Source organism: Apteryx rowi, unplaced genomic scaffold (assembly GCF_003343035.1).
Source record: "Apteryx rowi isolate R43461 unplaced genomic scaffold, aptRow1 scaffold_247, whole genome shotgun sequence".
NCBI lineage: Eukaryota > Metazoa > Chordata > Aves > Apterygiformes > Apterygidae > Apteryx > Apteryx rowi.
In genome coordinates, this window is record NW_020448830.1 from 89,113 (window position 1) to 108,535 (window position 19,423).

Sequence of the window (19,423 nt, forward strand, 5' to 3'; positions counted from 1 at the left end):
ATTAACCCATGGCTGAGGGTGGAAATGAGTCTGCAAAATGATGTCAAGCTAAGTCCTTTTTAACCTGGCTGTTTGACGGAACAATTGAGCAGTCTACATAAAAAGCTGTTTGTCTCCTATTTCAGGAAAGGAACCTCCATATCACGTCTAAATGGTTATGTTCATGCATCCGGAAAGCTGAAACAACGTTTAATACACTTTGAAATGTGCTGATAAATAGAGACAYTGCGTGAAATTTTGAAAGTAGGCAGAGCTTTTAGTACAAAACAGTGTGACAATTGTTTTCTTATTTAATTATTTGTCTGCTGTTAACAGCTGCCTATCTCAGTTATTCTAAATTCATCAACCAGTGACTGGCAAAGGAAGGATTAACATCTCCGAGTCTAGACTAGAATCCTAAATTTTGTCATCTTGCAAATATCCCAAATTAGGTACAGACATATACGTCAAGGACAAGTCTGATTACTGAGCATGCAGTTTAAAAGGAAAGACACTGATAAAATAACAGTATTTCCCCACTCAAAATGGAATAGCTACAAATCCTCAAAGAACCTCAGCAATAAACATAAGAACGTGGGAGGGATAGAGAAGATAAGATAGTGTAAGAATAACAGAAAAATCCTTTATGAAAAAACAACACAGTAGTTTAGTTGGCACTAACTCTAGTTTAGAGCACCCTGGCTGGGCGCTGCRTCTGCAAATCCCGTCACAGCAAGGGTACAGAAGTCTGTCCCTCCCTGGGACRTCTGCTGAGGGCCTGCCTTCCTGGGAACCCAAGGCCTGAACGCTTTCAGGTGAGGAGAGAAGTACAGCTCTGGCATAATGTGTGGGTTACACAGGCTGGATTACTTTCTAGATGCTAAACACTACTTCAAAAAAAAAAATTATAAAAGGTTGGAGTTCTGGAGTTAACTAGACGAATTAAATTTCCTTTGCACAATCATGATGCAATTAAATTTTGATTGCTCCAATATTTGATTTATGTTAGCTCTTTTCTTTCTTGCACTTTGGCTAAAATAAACATAATAACCTGTGCAGCTGTATAGAATTCCTATAGAAATTGAATTTATTTTTGAAGTTCTATAGAAATCATTATTAATTCTTCCTTTTTTCACCCACAATTCATCTCAGTTGATTTAAAAATTAAAATTAATTTTCTATTGCAACTTTTAAGGTGCCACTCAAAAACTTTTGTAGACTTGGGTAAAACAGCAATATTTTCTCTGGAAAATTGTAATTTAAAAAAATGATTTTCATATTTATAAAATCAATGTCTACAGAAATTTTTTTACTAGATGTTTTGACTAGCAACTACATTTTAGAATAACATTATCCAATATAACAACAAATGAGGCTAAATAGGTAAGCTCACTTGATACAGAAAGTATAAAGGAAAGAGATACAGAGAGTATAAAGGAAATTGTCTAGTCAAGAAATTCAGAATTCAAGACCAATCTTAAGCATTCAAACAGAATTTCTGTTATATAAAAATACTTAAAAGACAAAATATAACAATAATCACTATGCAATCAATAATACTGCCATAAATTAGAGGTAGATATCGACCAGTGAAAAATTACGTGCATGCAAGAATTTTACTACGGCATGTTGTGATTTGCTAAATACTGTGGTTTAAAGAACATGTTTTATAATTTAAAACCAAGTATCTACTTATAAGTATTGCACAGAAATGGAAAATGGTAGGAAGAAGAAAGCTATGTTCAGCTTGTAACGTCACCATAGCAGAAATCCAAGGGCTTGGCTTATACGAGTAAATTGTTCTACAATCATCCTTTTAGCTTATGCTAAAATATATTTACCTTTTGACACCCAAAATTAAGAGCAGGAAATGTGGTGTCCTGACAGCCCGAGCAGGCATCCTGAGTCAGACCAAGCGTTTATGTAGCTAATTACCCTGTTCTGATAATGGCTAGTAGCAGCACAGCGTAAGATGGGGACGAGCAGACATCTCCTAGCTTCCAGGAATCAACGGCTTAGGAAGCTTTCAGAGCTGCAGGTTGGATCCAGACCATTGTGTTTAAAGGACACCAACAGACCTTTTTCCCAAGAATGTGTCTAATCCCTTTTTGAACCATTAATGCTTACACTCTTTATAAAATACTACAGCAAAAAGTTCTGTTGCATAATTTAACTAGGCACTGTGCAAGAAAATACTGTATTTTACTGGCTTATTGTAATTCCTAGTTATCGCAACTTAGTTCATATGTTTTGACAGCAGTTAACAGATTATTCACTACTTTTCCTATGCCATTTTGCCAACCTGCCATCATAGTTTTATTGACTTTTTTCATAGTCCCCAAATAATCTCTTTTTTAATCTAGGAGCCTTAGTCTGTTCCATCTGTCCTCATATAGGATCTATTCTATACTTTTGATCAGTTTTTCATTCTCTCATGTGCATATTTTGTGTGCATATCTGTGTGTGCGTGTATAAAAAAGATGTAAGCATGCTTTGAATTTATGTTAGCATAACACTGTTTTTATTTTTTTCCTATTCCTTTCATAATATATGTTGCATTCTATTTGCCTTGACTACATTTGAACACTGACTTCACATTTCCACAGAACTATCCATAGAGACTCCAAAAATTCTTTTCTGAGTGATAGTAGCTAATTTAAAACTGTGCCCACCTATTTGTATGAGTAGTTGGAGTTATTTTTCCCTACACTCATTACCCTGCATTTACCAACACTAAATCTCATCTATTATTTTATTGTCCAGTTGCATCTATCATGAGACTGCTCTGCAAATGTTCAGTCAATTTTGTATTCTAAGCAAATTCACTATCCATCCCTCTTCCAGGTCATTCATGAATTAGCTGTATACCACAGGTGTCAGTACAGATGATTGGGGAACCCCTATAGTCATCTATTTGCTATAGGACCACACTATCATCTAATGATTTCACACTATACATTGTGGGGAAAAAAAGGGTTATTTATTCCTGCCTTTTCTTCTTGTTTTTTTTCAGGCAGGTATCAGAAAAGAAAAACCCCATTAGGGTATCAGCACAGTTCCTTTAAAAACCTTGGGCTATGAACCATGTCAAAATACTTTCGAAAACTGAAGTATAATAAATTGGCTGAATCATCCTTTTCAACAAATGTATTGAGTCCCTCAGAGAACTTCAATAGATTTTATAAGCAATGAGTTCCCTCAACCAAAAAAACTCTACAAAACATAGAACTCTGCCTCAAGTACAGGCGAATAGGATTTGCAAAATATAAATTTGTTTTCAGAAATTGTCTACTTTTATCATTTAAGAGCAACAGAAGAGGTTGTGAATTGTGCTCAAAACACTGTTCATAATTATGCATCTTTAAATGTGGGCTTTACTTCCAGCAAGCCAATTTGGAAATGTTTCATTATAGAAAATAATAGGTCTGCATTTCCTGCTGGACTGTAAAAGCTAAAATAAAAACACCCAAAACAAAACTATTCTCTTCTGCTGCTGGATAGTGTGTGAGCAAAAAGAACATAAAACTGAGGCCACAGGCTCACTGAAAATAAGAATGAGTTGCTTCAGGCTGCAGTATCAGGTACCCTGTCACAGAGCTTAACTGGTCCTGCAGCCTAATCCTTCAGCTTTGTTCACTCCAGACACACCAAGTGGTTACACGAACGTGCCAGCCTTCTGCTACACAAACACTCACACATTACAGACTCTCAGAGCCATGGACTTTACCCTCCCAAGTCAGCTTCCCAGGTGTCCCAACCACCAAATATTTTCTATCTTAGTAACTTGCATGCATGTACATGTGCATGTCTTGAGCATCCAAATCTGAGATTAAACTCATGGATTCATCAAACTGCTAAATCTAGAATCAAGTATCACAGTCCTCTCCTAATTAGGAAGCTCAGGACTTGCAGGTGGCACGACTGCATGGAACAGGAGGCTTTTCCAGGAAAGCAAGGCACTTGGCATATCTCATTAAGCAAGCACTGCTATCCCAGGAAGGACAGACGCAAACATCTGCACACTTGGTGATCGCAGTGCTAAAATAGAGTAAAACCAGGCTGTTTTAAAACCACAAATGGAGCCTCACATAGCCAGTGGAAGCCCTAAAATAAAGATTCCTATCTTCTCCTTCTTGCCAACAGAACCAAAACCCAGGCAAGCTAGAATACACTAACAACATACTACAATAATAACCTACCTACTGAGTCCAGCGCAACACGAGCCGTTCCAGAGCATTGTTGGGGCAGAGTATGAGGGGACCACAGGCATCGTATAGAAACCTCCCCCAGCACAAAACTGGCCAAACTTACCCCCCACCACCCCAAAGCATGCACCTAGTCACAGGGGACTGTGAGTAAGGACAGTCACAGGAAAGAACAGCAGTGCCAGCCAGCGAGAAATACCCTCAGCACTGAACGAAACACCAACACCTAACTTAGTAAACCTCAGATTCTTTCAGGAAGTAATCGCAGGTTGTATTCTCTGCAGAGGCAAAGCCAGACTATTTCGCTGGTGCAGTTTATGGTGTGGCCCTGCAAGCAATTGTGATGACACAACTGAGAGAAGTGAGAAAACTTGTGCCGAGTAGGGAATAAATGGCTAGGTGCAAACAGAATCTCTTAAACTTGCTTTGACAGCAAATGAATTGTAAAGTAGAGCTACATGTGAATCTCACGATCAGCCAGTTTCTTCTGTTTTTTGCTTAGCAGAGTTAGAAGTTCAGGACACAACAGAAACAAGGTCACTGTTCTAGAAAGAGAGTGCGGATGACTTTGGTCTCCCTCATCTCTGCTTTTCCCTGGAGAAAAGTATTACCAAAGATGATTAGATGTCACTAGGGTTAAAAATGAATACATCTCAAAACATATAAGCTTAAAGTGTTCTCCTAGACTCTGTTAATTAATGCCATAGAACAATGGGTGAAGATATAGAGGTCTTTGCTACAATCAACTATGGCAAACCTTGACTGGGAAAAGACAGTAAATATCTGCTGAGATATGCAGAGAAGAACCTTTGTTCAGCTATTTGGGAGCCGGTGATGCAACACAGTAAGAATCAATTCTCTTAACCACTCAGGTATAGCTACCAAGTTACTGAGCTACTAAGTTAAAACATTTAGCTTTAACACTTAGTTTACACTGAGTGAGGTTCACTAACAAGGTTAAACAATGAGAGACACTAATTGTTTTAGTGTTAAGCAGTGGTACTTGTTTCATGGTTTGATACAAATCTTGTGACCTAAAACAATAACATTTTATCCTTGTTACTTTATATAACTGCATATTTCAATTTTGGAAGCAAAGATGGGATTAAATCTGAATTTCTACAATTACACTAAACTGTGTACCCCAAATTCCTGTCTATATTAAAGATACGTGTTCTTATTCATGAAACTGTTTACCTGCTTTACAGGAAATAAGACCTCACCTAAAGGTCTTTGTTAAGGAAGTTAGTGCCAGAGGCAAACATGAATATTGTCCAGTGTCATTCTAGAATTAGAGTATAACCTCACAACCTAAACACATTTCACACATACACTTTCATATGTGATACGTGGGAAATATGGCCACCTTCAACCACTGTGTATATAAATGCTGTGGTGTCAAAAGAATAGGCAGTAATTACTCTTTATACTCACAGAGCTCTATCAACAATTAATCTTCACAATATCCTTAGCCACCTTTATAAAGATTATCTGTCTCAATTAAAAATAGCAAAATAAGTAGAGCATGGTTGATTTACTCCCACACTATTGTTTCAATAGAGTTATTTTGGACTCCATGCAAATGAGATTAGTATCATACCCAGGAAGACTAATGCAACTCCCAGACGGGCTGGCAAGGGTGGTAATTGCTCATGGCCACACAGTGAATCAGCTGCCAAGAATCACTGACTTCTAATTCATGCACAATTAAGTCATGATAAATCAATGTACTAACACTTGACACTAAATGAAGGATGAAATTTTCAAGTTAGATAAAGTTTAAAGCAGGGTTGAGAAAAGACTAGCTGCTTCTTATTGGAAGTTATACTGATGGATTTAGATTAAGGGCAAGTTAAAGACATTTTTAAGTTGATATGTAAAGATTTAGAAAAATACTTATCTTACAGGAGGCTGGGGCAGTTTAAGTGACAGTATCTTGCTGCTATACGTCTACTAGAACTTACCACTTCCACAGCAGAGCTACAAAACAGAAATGTGCCTGCAGCTCATCAACTTCAGTGCAATGTCAACCATCCTTCTTTAAGCCACCAGTGAAGATGGTATAACAAATCCGCTAATTTAGCACTAACTTAGGGAGGGCCCAAACACTCCATGCCAGTATCTGAGCTGTGGGTAATAGCCAGTATTTGCTGACAGCAGCAGCAAATATTAGTCATAACCTATATTTTCTAACCTCAGTCAAAATGATAACAGTAACTCCCGTAAAACAAAAGTTTTTCAGGACTAAAATTCATTGTCAGGAATAAAATAATTTAGATATGAATATAAATGAATTTAATATGCATCATTAGGGTATGCTAATTTGATAGTGCCAAAAGAAAACCATTTACAGAACCCAAATTTGATATTTATTTTAATAAGCTGCTTTTAAACAAAGCAGCATTACTTTCTGCAGATTGTAAAATAGAATTAAGGCAAAATATAAATCATGCTTAATTTAAAACCTTGTAAAACTTTTTCTAAATTTAATCAGTTCAGAGGTTATAAAGACGAAATAAAATCTTTTATCAGAAAAGAAAGTAAGTCGCTCCAGTAGTTTAAAAGGCAAATAGTTTACGTTTCCTACCCAAGGACAATCTGGAGTTCAAGTTGCTGAAAAAAAAACAAAGGAAAAATGTAGCAAACAAGCAAGCGGCTCAAACAATGCTCTTCCACAATGAAAGAAGTTTACAAAGACGTCAGCTTTGATCTTTGTCCTTCAGCTGAAGAATAAATGCAAACCATGCACCTGGACCTTCAAAGACAAAACATTATTTTAGTGAATTAGGGCTCTGAAGGAAGTGTGGGGACAGTCTGACTCGGAATGGCTGGAAAGCTTAACTGGTCCCAGCAGTCTGCTCCTTCCACTGTCATACGGATGTGGGAGCTGCCGGCCAGTCACCACTTGAAGCACCATAGTCTACAAGGAGAACAGTGAAGAGTTTACAAAGTCAGATGTCAGCAAATCTTAGAACTACTGTGCTGTAAACTCCAGTGGTTCAGGAGTGGCAGGCAAGCAGGTCAGGTGCCCATGGCGTGTGGACTGGGGGCCAGACTTCATCACTGGGCTCAAGCGAAACTGGTCAGTCATCAGTTCAGACCTCTTAGCCTGTGCAACTGTTCAATAAACTGAATTACTCATCATCTAAACATTCAATATATTTGCAATTAAACAATTAGAGTATCTGCAAACTCTTTCCCATCATTCATTGCTGCACCTGTGCAATGTACTTTACTGTATTTCGTGTTGCGAACCTTCAAACTAGCTGTTCAAAGTTCATGAGAGAATTAATTAGAATTTCAAACAGTGTAAGGCCAAGGCACATGGGGGAAAGTTTTCAAATGCCTGTAGGACTGCTAAGCACTCAACATTCACTAAAAAAAGATCAACAGCTGAGCACTCAACATACCATTTTAGCACCAAAAGTACAGAAAACACACACACACACACACACAGATAAAGCAGGCTATTTACTTCTATGGGCTCTGGAGTGTTTTTCATGTACTAGCAACTACAGAATTTAAGGTAAAATAACCCATGACCCTGTCTCCCCTTTACATATTTCTTAAATACAAAATAAAGATAATATATATATACACCCATATTTTTAAACTATAAAAAGTTTAGAAACAAAACAAACAGGAATACAACATCTCAGTAAGAGAAGTTTTGGTGAAACAAACTAAAGTATAAGTATTGAAATACTTTTCAAAATGGCTTATTAGCAAAATTCATGGCATTTTGTGGTTCTAACCTAAATTATAGCTTGACCTAAATTATAGATCATATTACAGCCTCTACAATTTACTATTCAAAAAAAAAAAAGAGATTTTTTACTGAGCATTACAGAACTGAAATATTTATGCAATGCTTTCAATTACATATGGTTTTATCTCCATGTATATTATACAGACAAATATGAGTTACAAAACTAAAGAATACTGTTGGCCCTCAAACCTCTGAAGTCTAGACTACTCATATGGGAGCTTCATTATATCTGGACTGTGGCAGCACAAAAATCTTCAATCTTAAATACTTGAAGTATCTGCCATTTACTACAATAGTAAATGGATTTATTACTGAACATTTTGTGTAGAATACAGTTTAGAAGAATGTCATTAATATAGCTGGTAGATTACCTGTTATCTAGACGAAGGCTCCCCATTTGGAGGGAATTAGAGCAGAAGTAGTTACTGTTCTGGGCCCAAAACAGTCAGACCAGGCTCATGTTTTCCTGACTCTGTGAGCGCAGAGCTCCGTTTTAGCAGAATAGCACAGCMCAGACAGAGGATAAGAGAATACTAACCCTGCAGCATGCGCTCTTCTACGCTTACTTCGCACTAACTAAATCAGGAAAATCTCAGCCATTACCGGATTGATCGTCTCAATCTTCTCTCAATCTTTTGGGACACCAGATAGAGAAATCAAGAGCTAAATCCACAAAAGGGATTAGATATTGCAACAGTAACTTGAGGTTGCCAACTCTGAGGCACTTAGCAAAATCCCCAAAGCAGTTTTTCTATGCAATGTCCACAAAGAGAGGCACCTGAGACTGACATTAATAGAATTCAGGAACCTGGCAGACAACCTCACAATCAAAAGAAAATGCCCAAGAGGAACAGGAATCAAATCCTACATATGTCCAAGAATGATGCTACTAACTCCAAGCTGCACCGCAGTGTTTATTCAATGGACCTCCTCTCAGAATTTGCAGGGATCCACGGTCAGTTACCTCCTTTGCCATGCTATAAAACAAAAATATCGGCAATCTAAAAAAAGACAGCATGAATCCATAGCTTAGTAACTGGTACGCTCACCTGAGAGAAACTGGGGAACCTGCTCCACTGAATATTTAAGTGTTTTAAATAAAGTGGTATAGTACCAAAACAGAAGATCAAGAGTCATTCCTGGGCCAGAAAACCATATAATTTAAAATTAAGAGATTCTCCTGTCACTGTTAACTTAGCCCGGAAGGGACAACTCTTCCTCTCCCCCATAAGATATTCACCTTCCCTTTTCTAATAAGACCAAGCCATGCTAATATTGGATGAACACCAGTACATTCAACGTCCCTTCACCATTGCAAAATTATCAGATTTTTCACATCAATTGGAATTTAAGGATTTTCTTGCCCATAACTCACAACAATTCACATGGTTCAATATGAACTTGTCTCCTGGTCAGCAGTGTAGCATGTCAGTGCCTCAGTGTACAGCCAGCTAAGCAGCACCAGCTGGAGACACTAAACTCAGAAGACAGAGGCAAGAACTGCATGTGGTGAGGGGGACAAATGCAAGCTGATAGGCTTTAAATTTAACAATTCAGTCAACTCATCTGACTTGTGCATGCCTGACTTTGGCTGTCTGTCACATTACATAATAAAATGAATGTTTAGTGAAAATTTACAGAAGTTGTTAGTATTAATAATTTTGATGTAGCAGTATATCAAATGCTTTATTAAAGTTCAAATAGATTAACCTACTTAGCCCTCATAAAATTGGTACAAGTCACTTCTGTCATGTACACAGTTCACCAGGCAGGACTGGATCTTCTGAATGAATTCTTAGTCATACCAGAGCACAGACCAGAAGTCCAACAGAACACTACGAATGAACCATCTGAACGTCTGAGTCACAGACCAGAGGCGGCTGAAAAGAACAATGGAAGATTTCACGGCGACCTTGCTTTGTTTGCTTTTGGGAAGCTTTGACCATGTTGTGAACTTTTTATAGACTTAGCATTCACCACCTGCTGTAAATTGGCATCTAGAGTAATTTTCTGTAAAATCACTACTTCTGGGAAGATCCTTTATAAACACAGTGGGGGCGCAAAACACAAAACCAAGCCTTCCACTTTAAATTCACTTCTCATGTAACTATTATCTTTGCTACATTTTGAAAATATTAAATTAGTCAATTCAAAAGAACAGATCATTATATTACTGTAATAGGAGAAGTAGTGCTTAAGATTTGAAAAAATAATATAAAATCTCTTTTAAAAAGTGATGTTTATTCTTAAGTATTTGTGGGAAAATAGTTCTGATCTTTCACAGAAATGTATCTTTATTTTCTGATATTTTTGTTCAGTTATTGCTTTATTTCTATGAAGATAAAATGTCTAAAGCAATTCTAACCTGAGTAGCTACAGATTTTGCTCTGTAGACATATGTATGCACCTTAATTAAGTTACTTTCGTTTAGCTTTTATTTACTCTGGGGATGGCCACAAGCAAGACTATTTGCACTGTAACCTCACAGGCAGTTGAGGACTCACATGTGCTCTCCTCTCCTTCACAGATGCCCTGATGAAGAGGAGGATGCAAAGGCCACCTCTTCTTTCTCCCCTTCCCCCGGCATCCCAGTCCTAGACTGCAGCAGGTGGGAGGCAGCTTATGCCCTGGAAGGTCACCCCTGGGGTAGGACACCCCTCCTCAGTGTCTGCTCTGCACCCCCTATCCAAACACCCTAAGCACCCAAGCAAGGCTGCGAGGCAGCATGCTGTAGGTGGCTGTTGGGATCTCTCCTGTTCTCCCCAATCCTGAATGCTCTGCACTAGCCAATTTTTCCTTATAACTAGCCCAGAGGGAGCCAGCACGGGAAATATTTGTTTTGTTGGCCATAGTGCCCTCCCATTCTCTTTCCTATTTCTCCTGTTCCAAAAGCTCTAGGTCACCTTTTCCCCTTCCCATTCACCCTGTGAGTTATGAGCTATGTTAACCTTCAGAGTATGAAGCTCTGTCTGTAGCTCCAGGCTTCTTCTCTCCAGTTGGATTTCTGAGCTTTTCTTAAAAGGTTGCACCTTCCTAGCAAGAGTGTTATCTGCTGCGAAGTCGTAGGGAGCTGCAACAGGGAGTCTGGGTTGCAGGGTATTGCTAAAGCCATCATAAGGTTGGCAGGAGGCAGTCCCTCTCTGAACAGCTGCTTTCAACTTTTGCATGCAGGATAAGCGTGTAGAGAGTTTGGCCACTAAGTCCTTTGTGAACAGGAGAGTGACAGTACCTTCTGGTACTGAAGAAATCTGGCTTGCAGCCCCTGCGGGAATATAGCATGGGCCAAAGCAGAAAGGATGTGGTTATTCTCCAAATGAAATTCATCCACCAAAAGCCTAAGCACAGGGAAGATCGGATGATTTTTCCCAGGAAGTTCTCATTTCACCGCAGGGAGGGAAAAGAGAAGATTTCTTTGTCGAGATGGCATCTTTTCTGTCCTGCAGAGCCCAACTATCCAGGCCTGCCCCACATCCCTCTACAGCTGAGGGAGTCTGTCTCCTCTCAGTCACAATAGCTGCTTACATAGCCCTTAGCGTGCTCCCCTGCCTACTGCTCTTCTGTCATCTACTAGCAAAACTGAAAGCAAGCAAATCTTCGTTCGTCTCCTGCATACAGTTCAGGAGAAGAGGGCAGACATCTGTCTGCATCTTCTCCTCAGGCAAATAAATTGCTGTTGTGGAGACAGCAATCACAGCTACATACAATACACAGAAAAGGTCCAAAAAGTCAAGGGGCAAGGGAAGACAAAGTAGCTATGTTTGCCCAAAAGAGATGGTGAATCAACAGCCAACAAATAAATGAGAACGCAAGCTTTGTGGTCAGACACTCCTACCCCCTCCTCTGGAATGGAGTAGAGAGTTAGAGAGACGACAGAAGAAAAGTTTTAGGAATCATCATATTTAATCATTGCATTTGCCACACTGGAAAAAAGCATTGATATTTGACCACATCCTCTATCCCATGTGCTCCTTTCCCGGATGTTCAGTTGTTTGTGGTCCTTCATAACTGAAGACACAGAGAGCATCCTGTACCCCAGTGCCATCCTGAACACCCACAACCGTCTTGCAGCTGGAAGATCAGGCACACTCCGCTCCCCCACTGCATGCAATAAGAGCATGGGCTCCATCACAGCCAGGATACAGCCTCACGACGCATGCAGCACAGAAGACGAACAGCATCTCACTGTTGCACAAAGGCACCTTAACACTGCAATGGCCTCTTGAGAAAGATGGTGTGACAATCATCTTTGATTCTTTGGCTAGAGCTGTAGAAGGCATTATAAACCCTGCTAAGATGGTCATGAATCTACCTGCGTAGTTCACCAAGACCTGCACAGCAATCACGTAGCTGTTGTCAGAGCTGCCATGGGCCATGCACTGGATGTGAATAAGCATCTTGTTAACAGCTCCCACACAGTTTCACAACCCACTGACAGCAAAGGCCTGGATGATTTTGTCTGCCTGTATTATTCAAAGGAAGATAGTTTGGAGGATGACCTTCAAGATCTTGATCACTATATCACCCTCAGTAGACTTGTCCTCCCTAAACCGCTTTGCTGCTAACCAGAAGTCAAGGGTCATGAGGTTCCACAGGGCAATAGCCACTTCCTTAAAAGTATAGACACACTCTTGAAATTGTGTCCTTACACTTCACTGTCATTGCACAAACACCAGCTTCAAATACACCTTTCTATATCTGAAAGCTTTGTACCCACTGTCCCCCACTCCAAGGTTGATGTGTTCCCACCAGCAGTTTGAGCTCAGCTCCCAGGCCCTGACCCTCCTATCAATCAAGAAAAAGCAGTCCTAGATGCAATAATAGCTCTGTCCATGCTTTCCTCCTCTACATAAAGACATTTAGGAAGGCAGGCATGAACCCATTCATTCATGGGTGTCCTCCAGGAGCAAGCTGCAGCCACAGGACTAAGCCTATCACTCCACACATACAGTACCTTAGTTTAGCCAGTGACCACACTCGGAACATGTGTGTGTGGAGAAGAGGGAGTTTGAGAAGCAGCAGCACAATGAGCCTCAGAAACCACCAGGGCTTGTAGCTACACGAGGCACCATGCAGGCAGTGGTGGAGGGGACCGCAATGTGCTGTCACCATCTGCAGGAGACAACAACAGGATAGCATAGCATTTCCCAGAGAGGTCTGCAGTTGATAGAAAGATCTGCAAAATAGCCTTCCTTAGGCCAGCTTCAAACATCAGGATGTTCAATCCAGGAGACTGGCCTAAATACAGATTAGAGTAAAACTCCTCAAGCTCATGCACTGGAGAGATAGCGAGCATGTTAGCAACTTCATCTAGTGACCCACTCCTGTAACACCAATTACTTGCTAGTGTAGACACAGCCTCTGAACATGGATGAAGATGCAGGTCTGGGAATCACACTGTCAGCATCATCTTAATGAACGAAAGCTAACACAGGGTAAGTACCCTCTTTCCTTTGAGCATGGATTAGTTTGGATCCCGTTCTACTATAAGCAGCATCTTTTCAGGACAGTGAGCAAGGCAGTACTGTTTGCATTACTGAGCAGACTGGGAATGCTGTTCTGACAAACCAGCATTAGATTTTGCAGATGATTGATACGCTTAAAGCCAATGTAATAGGATTACACACATTAGCCTGGCTGGTTTCAGAAAATGGAACATGAGATAATCACACTTGATGAAGAGCCTCAGTACTACAGACAACTGAAACATTTTTTGTTGGTGGCAGTAATTTAGCCTACCCACAGGAGTCAGCAGAGATGGTATATGACTGTATTGCTAAACTTCCCACCATTTTAAGAAATAACAATTGTTTAATTTCTTTGAAACACCTGAGAGTGAGCAAGCAAGTGCAAAACCCCAAAACGTTCCCTCCCCCGCACCAATTTGTATGACATAGCACAGAATGACACATATTTGTGTAATTTGCACTTTGACTCATTAGCCATAACTTTTCTAAAGAGACCTGATGATGCTCAGCACATCAGAATTATTCATGTTTATCAACTATTCTGTAATTTTAGAGTCTTGCCCAGCACAGAAGTCAGTCCTACTGGTTTCTATTTCCTCCGATGCATAGGAAAAGCCTTAAAAAGTTTGGCATTCGCCATCCTTTCCTCTAACAAGTAGCAGTTTAGCTATTTAACTATTGAAATCTTTTGCGGCCACCATTTTGTTCTGATAAGCTACAAGAAAATTACCTGTTTTAATCTGTTCTAAAGAACATATGATGTACAACATGCTACATTTACCACTTTTTAAACAAACCTTCCCTCCGTCAACAGTCACCACCCTATATAGCAATGGGACAGCACAACTATTACAAGCAAAACATGAATTTATAAAACTCCTTGTGCTTGTTCCGCATGGGCCAGTGTCTATGCCTGTGCTCTTTCCCCAATTCAGGCTGCAAGATGGCAGCAGCAGGGGCAAAAAAGCAAGTTCAGGCAAATAAAGAACACTGACTGCCTTCCTAATTAAAGCTGAGCTACCAAAGATTTGAGAGAGAAAAATTTAGGCTTCAGACTTTAAAGCATTGGTATGATGATTCTCGAGACTGAAAAGGACAGGACAAATTGCACCATGCACTGCTCATAAGGGCTAGGTAAGAGAGGGGCAGGATGTCTATACAGGTTTCGGTAAATTCACCCCTGTTCTGTTTTGCAGAACATCTCCGTAACAGCATTCTATGCTAAATGGAATGGATTTCCCTAACATTCTACAGAAGGTGGATTTTCTTCTTTTCTTCTCAGCCACCACCACCGCTGCCTCCTCCTCCCATATACATGTACTGATTTTAGCTTGTCAGATGTCAGGTTTCCAGGTTTTATAAGTATCATCATAGCAAATTAATTGTGAATCTAGTTAATGGAAGCAAATTAAGTGATCACATAAAATAAGATTTAAACTGACTAGATTTAGAGAAGTAGAAAATTACAGGACTTCTGTATCAAGCTTTTGAAGGTATTTCAAAATGGTTTTGGTAGATTGTATGAGAACTACAGTCACTTTAACTTCTCCCACTGCTGTACCAGTCCCACTGTACCTTCTGTGGACAAACACACTGTCTGTCATGGGATCAAAGAACTCAGAAGTGAATGGAAAAATTCAATACTGAATAATTTTTCCAGTCCCTCAGAGGTACTTCATTGTTCTCTATGGAATATTTTCCAGTGCTTTGTATCGCTTGCTTTAAAAATTCACTGGCAACAGTCTTTTCCCTTTGTACTCCTACAGAGCAGTGGATCTTACCCGTCAGGAAGTCTTAAGCGCTTGTCTACACATTCCAGAACTGTAGCAGAACAGATTAAGAGATAAGAACAAAAGAAGTTATTACAGAGTAATATTCTCTGCTTTGCTGGAATAATGCTTTATATTGACAGCCTAATCCAAAAAGTTAAAGTAATTATATTGGAATTAGAAGTGACTTGTTTATAAAACCACAAGGGGGAGTTGTTCCTATTTAACAATAGCAAAATAGCTTCATTACTGCTACATCCATCCATTTGCTTCAGTAAACAAACCCCAGATCTCCAGCTTCCCAATTTGAGCTAGTAATAACATGAACAGTGTCACTGTTAAAYCACTTAAAGATGCGGACACCATGAAGATCTGCAGATAACTAGATTCCACTGTCATGCAGCTGTTTAGCTAACATACCCCCCCAAAAAAAACAAACTTCGTGCCACTAAGTCATGTGGTTTTATTTTACTAAAATCTGCATTCATATTAGCAAAATTAACCCAAATATAAAAAAAAACTTAAGCAGCCTAAACTCAGTCCACCAAGCTGAAGACTCAAAATAATATAAATTGGGGGAAGGAGGAACACACCTGGAAATTATGAGTTTTCTGTTGCAGAAAATAAGAGCCCAGAGCAACTATCATCATTAACCAGACCACCCAGAGCAGAGGCTGTAAGATTGAGCTGATCTTTTTTCCTGCTTCAAACAGTTCAGTGTTCTGGTTTATCATGAAGAGTTGATCTATGAGGCAGAAATGTAAGACTAGAAAACAGCTAGAGATCCAGCTGACTTCCTGGATGAAAACCACCACCTGAAACAGTGGCTCCATATCATCCTCTCCAGAGCGGATCAGTATGAAGACATCATCCCAGAAATGCCAGTGTAACATCTTTGCAGAAAGGAGAGACAACAAAACCATACAGAAGCCTTGTACTCCAGCAGACGGAAGGCACAGCTCTTCTGGCCAGGTGAAGCTATRCAAGCCTTCCCACAGCCACACACACCAATAGAGCCTTGGAAGTGGGACAGACGAGAATTATCACAGTTCTGGAAAGTGAACATCCCCCTCAAGAGAGACTCGTCCTCTTGACTATCTACTTTTGTTTTTTCTTGGTGTTAACACTCAGAATAAGTAATGGGAAGAAGTTTCTATTGGGGACAGAAGCAGAAAATGGGACTAAGATGAAACCCCTTTCTTGTGCAAAACAGATTTTTGAAGAAGTCTCCTCCACACACCCTGGGATGGCATGATTAAGTAGCTTGCCCAAAATCAGTTAAGCTAAAGCGAGAAAAATATTATGAGCCTCAAACTCAAAACCCAGTGTTTACATTTTAAGACTGTGCCCAGTCTTGAAAACAGGCTGTGGGAATGGGGAAAAGAGAGAGAGGGAATTAAAAAACTAAGCCTTTCAGCATTCCTACTGAAGATCAAAAGAAGAAAATTTTAATCAACATACTATTAAAATCCTTTCTTTGGTATGAGTGAAGTTTGGACTACCAATTACAGAAAAATTCAAGCTCTTAAAACAACAGATGTCTCCTCCACCTTCCAGCCTGCTGCCTCTTTATGGCTGCAAAATGAAATTAAACAATATTCCAAATAAATCAACAGTTCCGCTGCCTCTGCTGTGAAACCAACTTGCCTGAACAGCAGAACCTTTGACCATCCTGGTAAGCTTCATTCCTGCAATTGGCCACAGACAGACTGTACTGGTGCCATTACGGACTACCACACAGAACTACACCAAAAGGTGCAAAGTGTGCCGGTATGCACTGGTCTCCCTCAGGAAATAGAGGCCCAACAATGAACTGGACTAAGCTTATTGCATCAACTCCAACTTAATGGTTAGCAACAGATTCACAAGATACAAAATGGGTGAAAAGCTTCCTTACGCTTTCACCAGTAGAGCATGTCTCTGAAAAATCCTGTTTGACCAACCAATCAATCAACACTGATCAATTACAAATAAAGGGAGGCAGATCAGCATGCATATGCATTAAGTAGCTGAGGAATGTCTACACAACATTACAGTAGTGAGGTACACAAAATTAGAGGCCAGACTACAGCAGTGACAGGACACGAGGAAGAAAATGGAACAGGAGATGGAAAGCCCAAATCCTAACAGACACTGCTGTTGCAAATAGCTCCAAATAGCCACCAGTCAGTTGACTGAGTAGTGCCCATCAGCCGCTGCAGAAAGTCAGAGGTGGTTATAAGGGAGCCAGGATGGAAAAAAGAGGAAGCAACAAAACTTGCTACCATACAGTTTTTATAAAATGTGCTGAGTAAGCATAGGTAAACCAGGAACCCCTTCAAGGAGAAACTTCTTCCATACAATAGAAAAGTAATAGGCACAAATTTGTGACAGTTTGGAAAAATAAGTCATAGCAAACCAATAAAAATGGCTCTGCAGCCTATCTGCTGTAACAGCAGCATGACTGGAAGGCATAAATACTGACGAAAGCTAACTCAACTGCTGTAGTTAAGCCACACCAAGTAAGAACTAACAGCGTACCTGACAAGATAAAATGGTAGATGCTACAGAAAATATTCCAGACAAATGATGACTGGAAGAGGCTACACGGAGTTCATAAGCTGAAGTCTATAGCCTACTTTCCAATTTAAAAAGCATGTAATTTGTAATTTATCTATCTGACATCTGTGTCTCAATTCAGCTGCTCACAAACAGGTTCACAGGCACATCTAGTGACATTTGATACTATAGTTTCCCATACAGCGGGATGGCAGATATGATGCAAGACCAAAGTCTGTACCCTTCCAGCTAGAGGCCAAGCAGGGAATCCTGGCGATCTGAAACAACACTAAACAGATATTTTGGCAACTGAACTAAGCATACTGAACCTGCATTTTCCAGGCTCAGTAAAAGATTATGTAAGTAATTCCAATGCTACCTTTAACTTTTTACCAGAAAATTCAGAAATTTCAACCCATTTCCATTTCACTCTTTGCACAGCACAAGACTGTGAGCTTTTCCAAGACTTGTATTAAGAGGTTCCCCCTCCTCTTACCACTGTAAAGCCATTATTAAAACAGGTTTAAAACTTGTTTTACAAGCTTCTCACCCAGAGAGGCTCTCACCCTCTACAGCTATTATTTTTGGCAAAGCCTTTCCACAAGGTGGCATACTCTCAAGGAAGCCGTACGCCAAAGTCAGTTTAGGCAAGAGAATCTTTTTTAACTGCAAACACACAGGAAAGTTTCTCTTAAAGGCATTCAATCAAGAGACAGCAGAAAGCAAAAACCAGAATGGAGAAGGGGGCTAAGAATAAGTTTTGGAATTTCTCCTTAGTAGACTGCACATAAGCTGAGAGAGTTAACAAAAAGTAACTTCTAAACAATTATTTTTGCACCACCTGAGTTCTGGTGGGCCAGGATATCAATACGTTATGTTACCAGCGAATTTCAAGAATTGCTCCACATTAGTGAGGTGCCCAGGCTACGTACGATCAGCTCTGCCAGACAGCTCAGAGCAGCCACTGCTGTGCTACACCCATTCCTCCTGCAGCCTAACATAGGATCCAAAAGGGGGGGGGGGGGAAGGGAGCCTACAGCTCCCTCACGCAATGCTTACACATCTAAGAAGCTCAGTGCAGTCCACAGGTATTCAAAGAAGCACCTAGTCACTTAAGATTATCTGCCTGTTCCTTCAGCGTAACAAATACCACAAGCTATCTCTCAATGAAAAACAAAACAAAAAAACCCACGCTGTTTCACTGCATTTACATTTTTACACTACAGCAGGGGAAGGAGAACTCACCTCCATTTGGAGAGCAGCAGTGTCCTGGTCGTAGTGCCCCATGATATTTGGGAAAAAAGTCATATTGTAAGTCATTCCTGAACATCTGGAAATAGTAATTGGTTCACACGTGAATAAACTGTGCCCTTGTACCACAGTCAGGAGTAAGCTGCAAGTCGCACAGAACACAAGCACTCCCATTTTGTCCAGATCTCCGATTTCAGCACATCGCTTTGTTCTGCGGCCACACAGACCGTCTTTCCACAGGCATAAAAACATGCATCTTCCTCTCCTCCTTCCAAAGGGAGACGGGACCGCGGGCAGTAAGGGAGGCGATCAGGCTCCTCACGGCTGCTTGGGGTATTTCCCCATTTCGCCCGATTTCATGAAACCCCGTATGCCGCTAACTCGCGAGCTGCGAAAGCAAGAGGAGACGAGCCACCGTCACTAACGGCCGTAACGGCTGCCGCCGGG

The 19,423-nt window shown here is 40.3% G+C and overlaps 1 protein-coding gene across 2 annotated transcripts in view; it reads right to left on the reverse strand.

The window, feature by feature from the left end:
• FZD6 (frizzled class receptor 6) overlaps window positions 1-19,364 on the reverse strand; it is a 30,796-nt gene extending 11,432 nt beyond the window's left edge. The window contains exons 1-2 of one of the 2 annotated variants that reach the window (XM_026066733.1): window positions 18,971-19,053; window positions 12,905-13,062 (exon numbers count right to left, since the gene is read on the reverse strand). Coding sequence is in view for 1 of the 2 variants with exons in the window: in XM_026066732.1 (XP_025922517.1) it covers window positions 18,971-19,228 (258 nt within the window). In the remaining variant the exon portion in view is untranslated. Of the gene's footprint in view, window positions 1-12,904; window positions 13,063-18,970 lie in introns of both variants that reach the window. The other variant, XM_026066732.1, reaches the window with a different exon arrangement.
• Window positions 19,365-19,423: the final 59 nt, after the last annotated feature.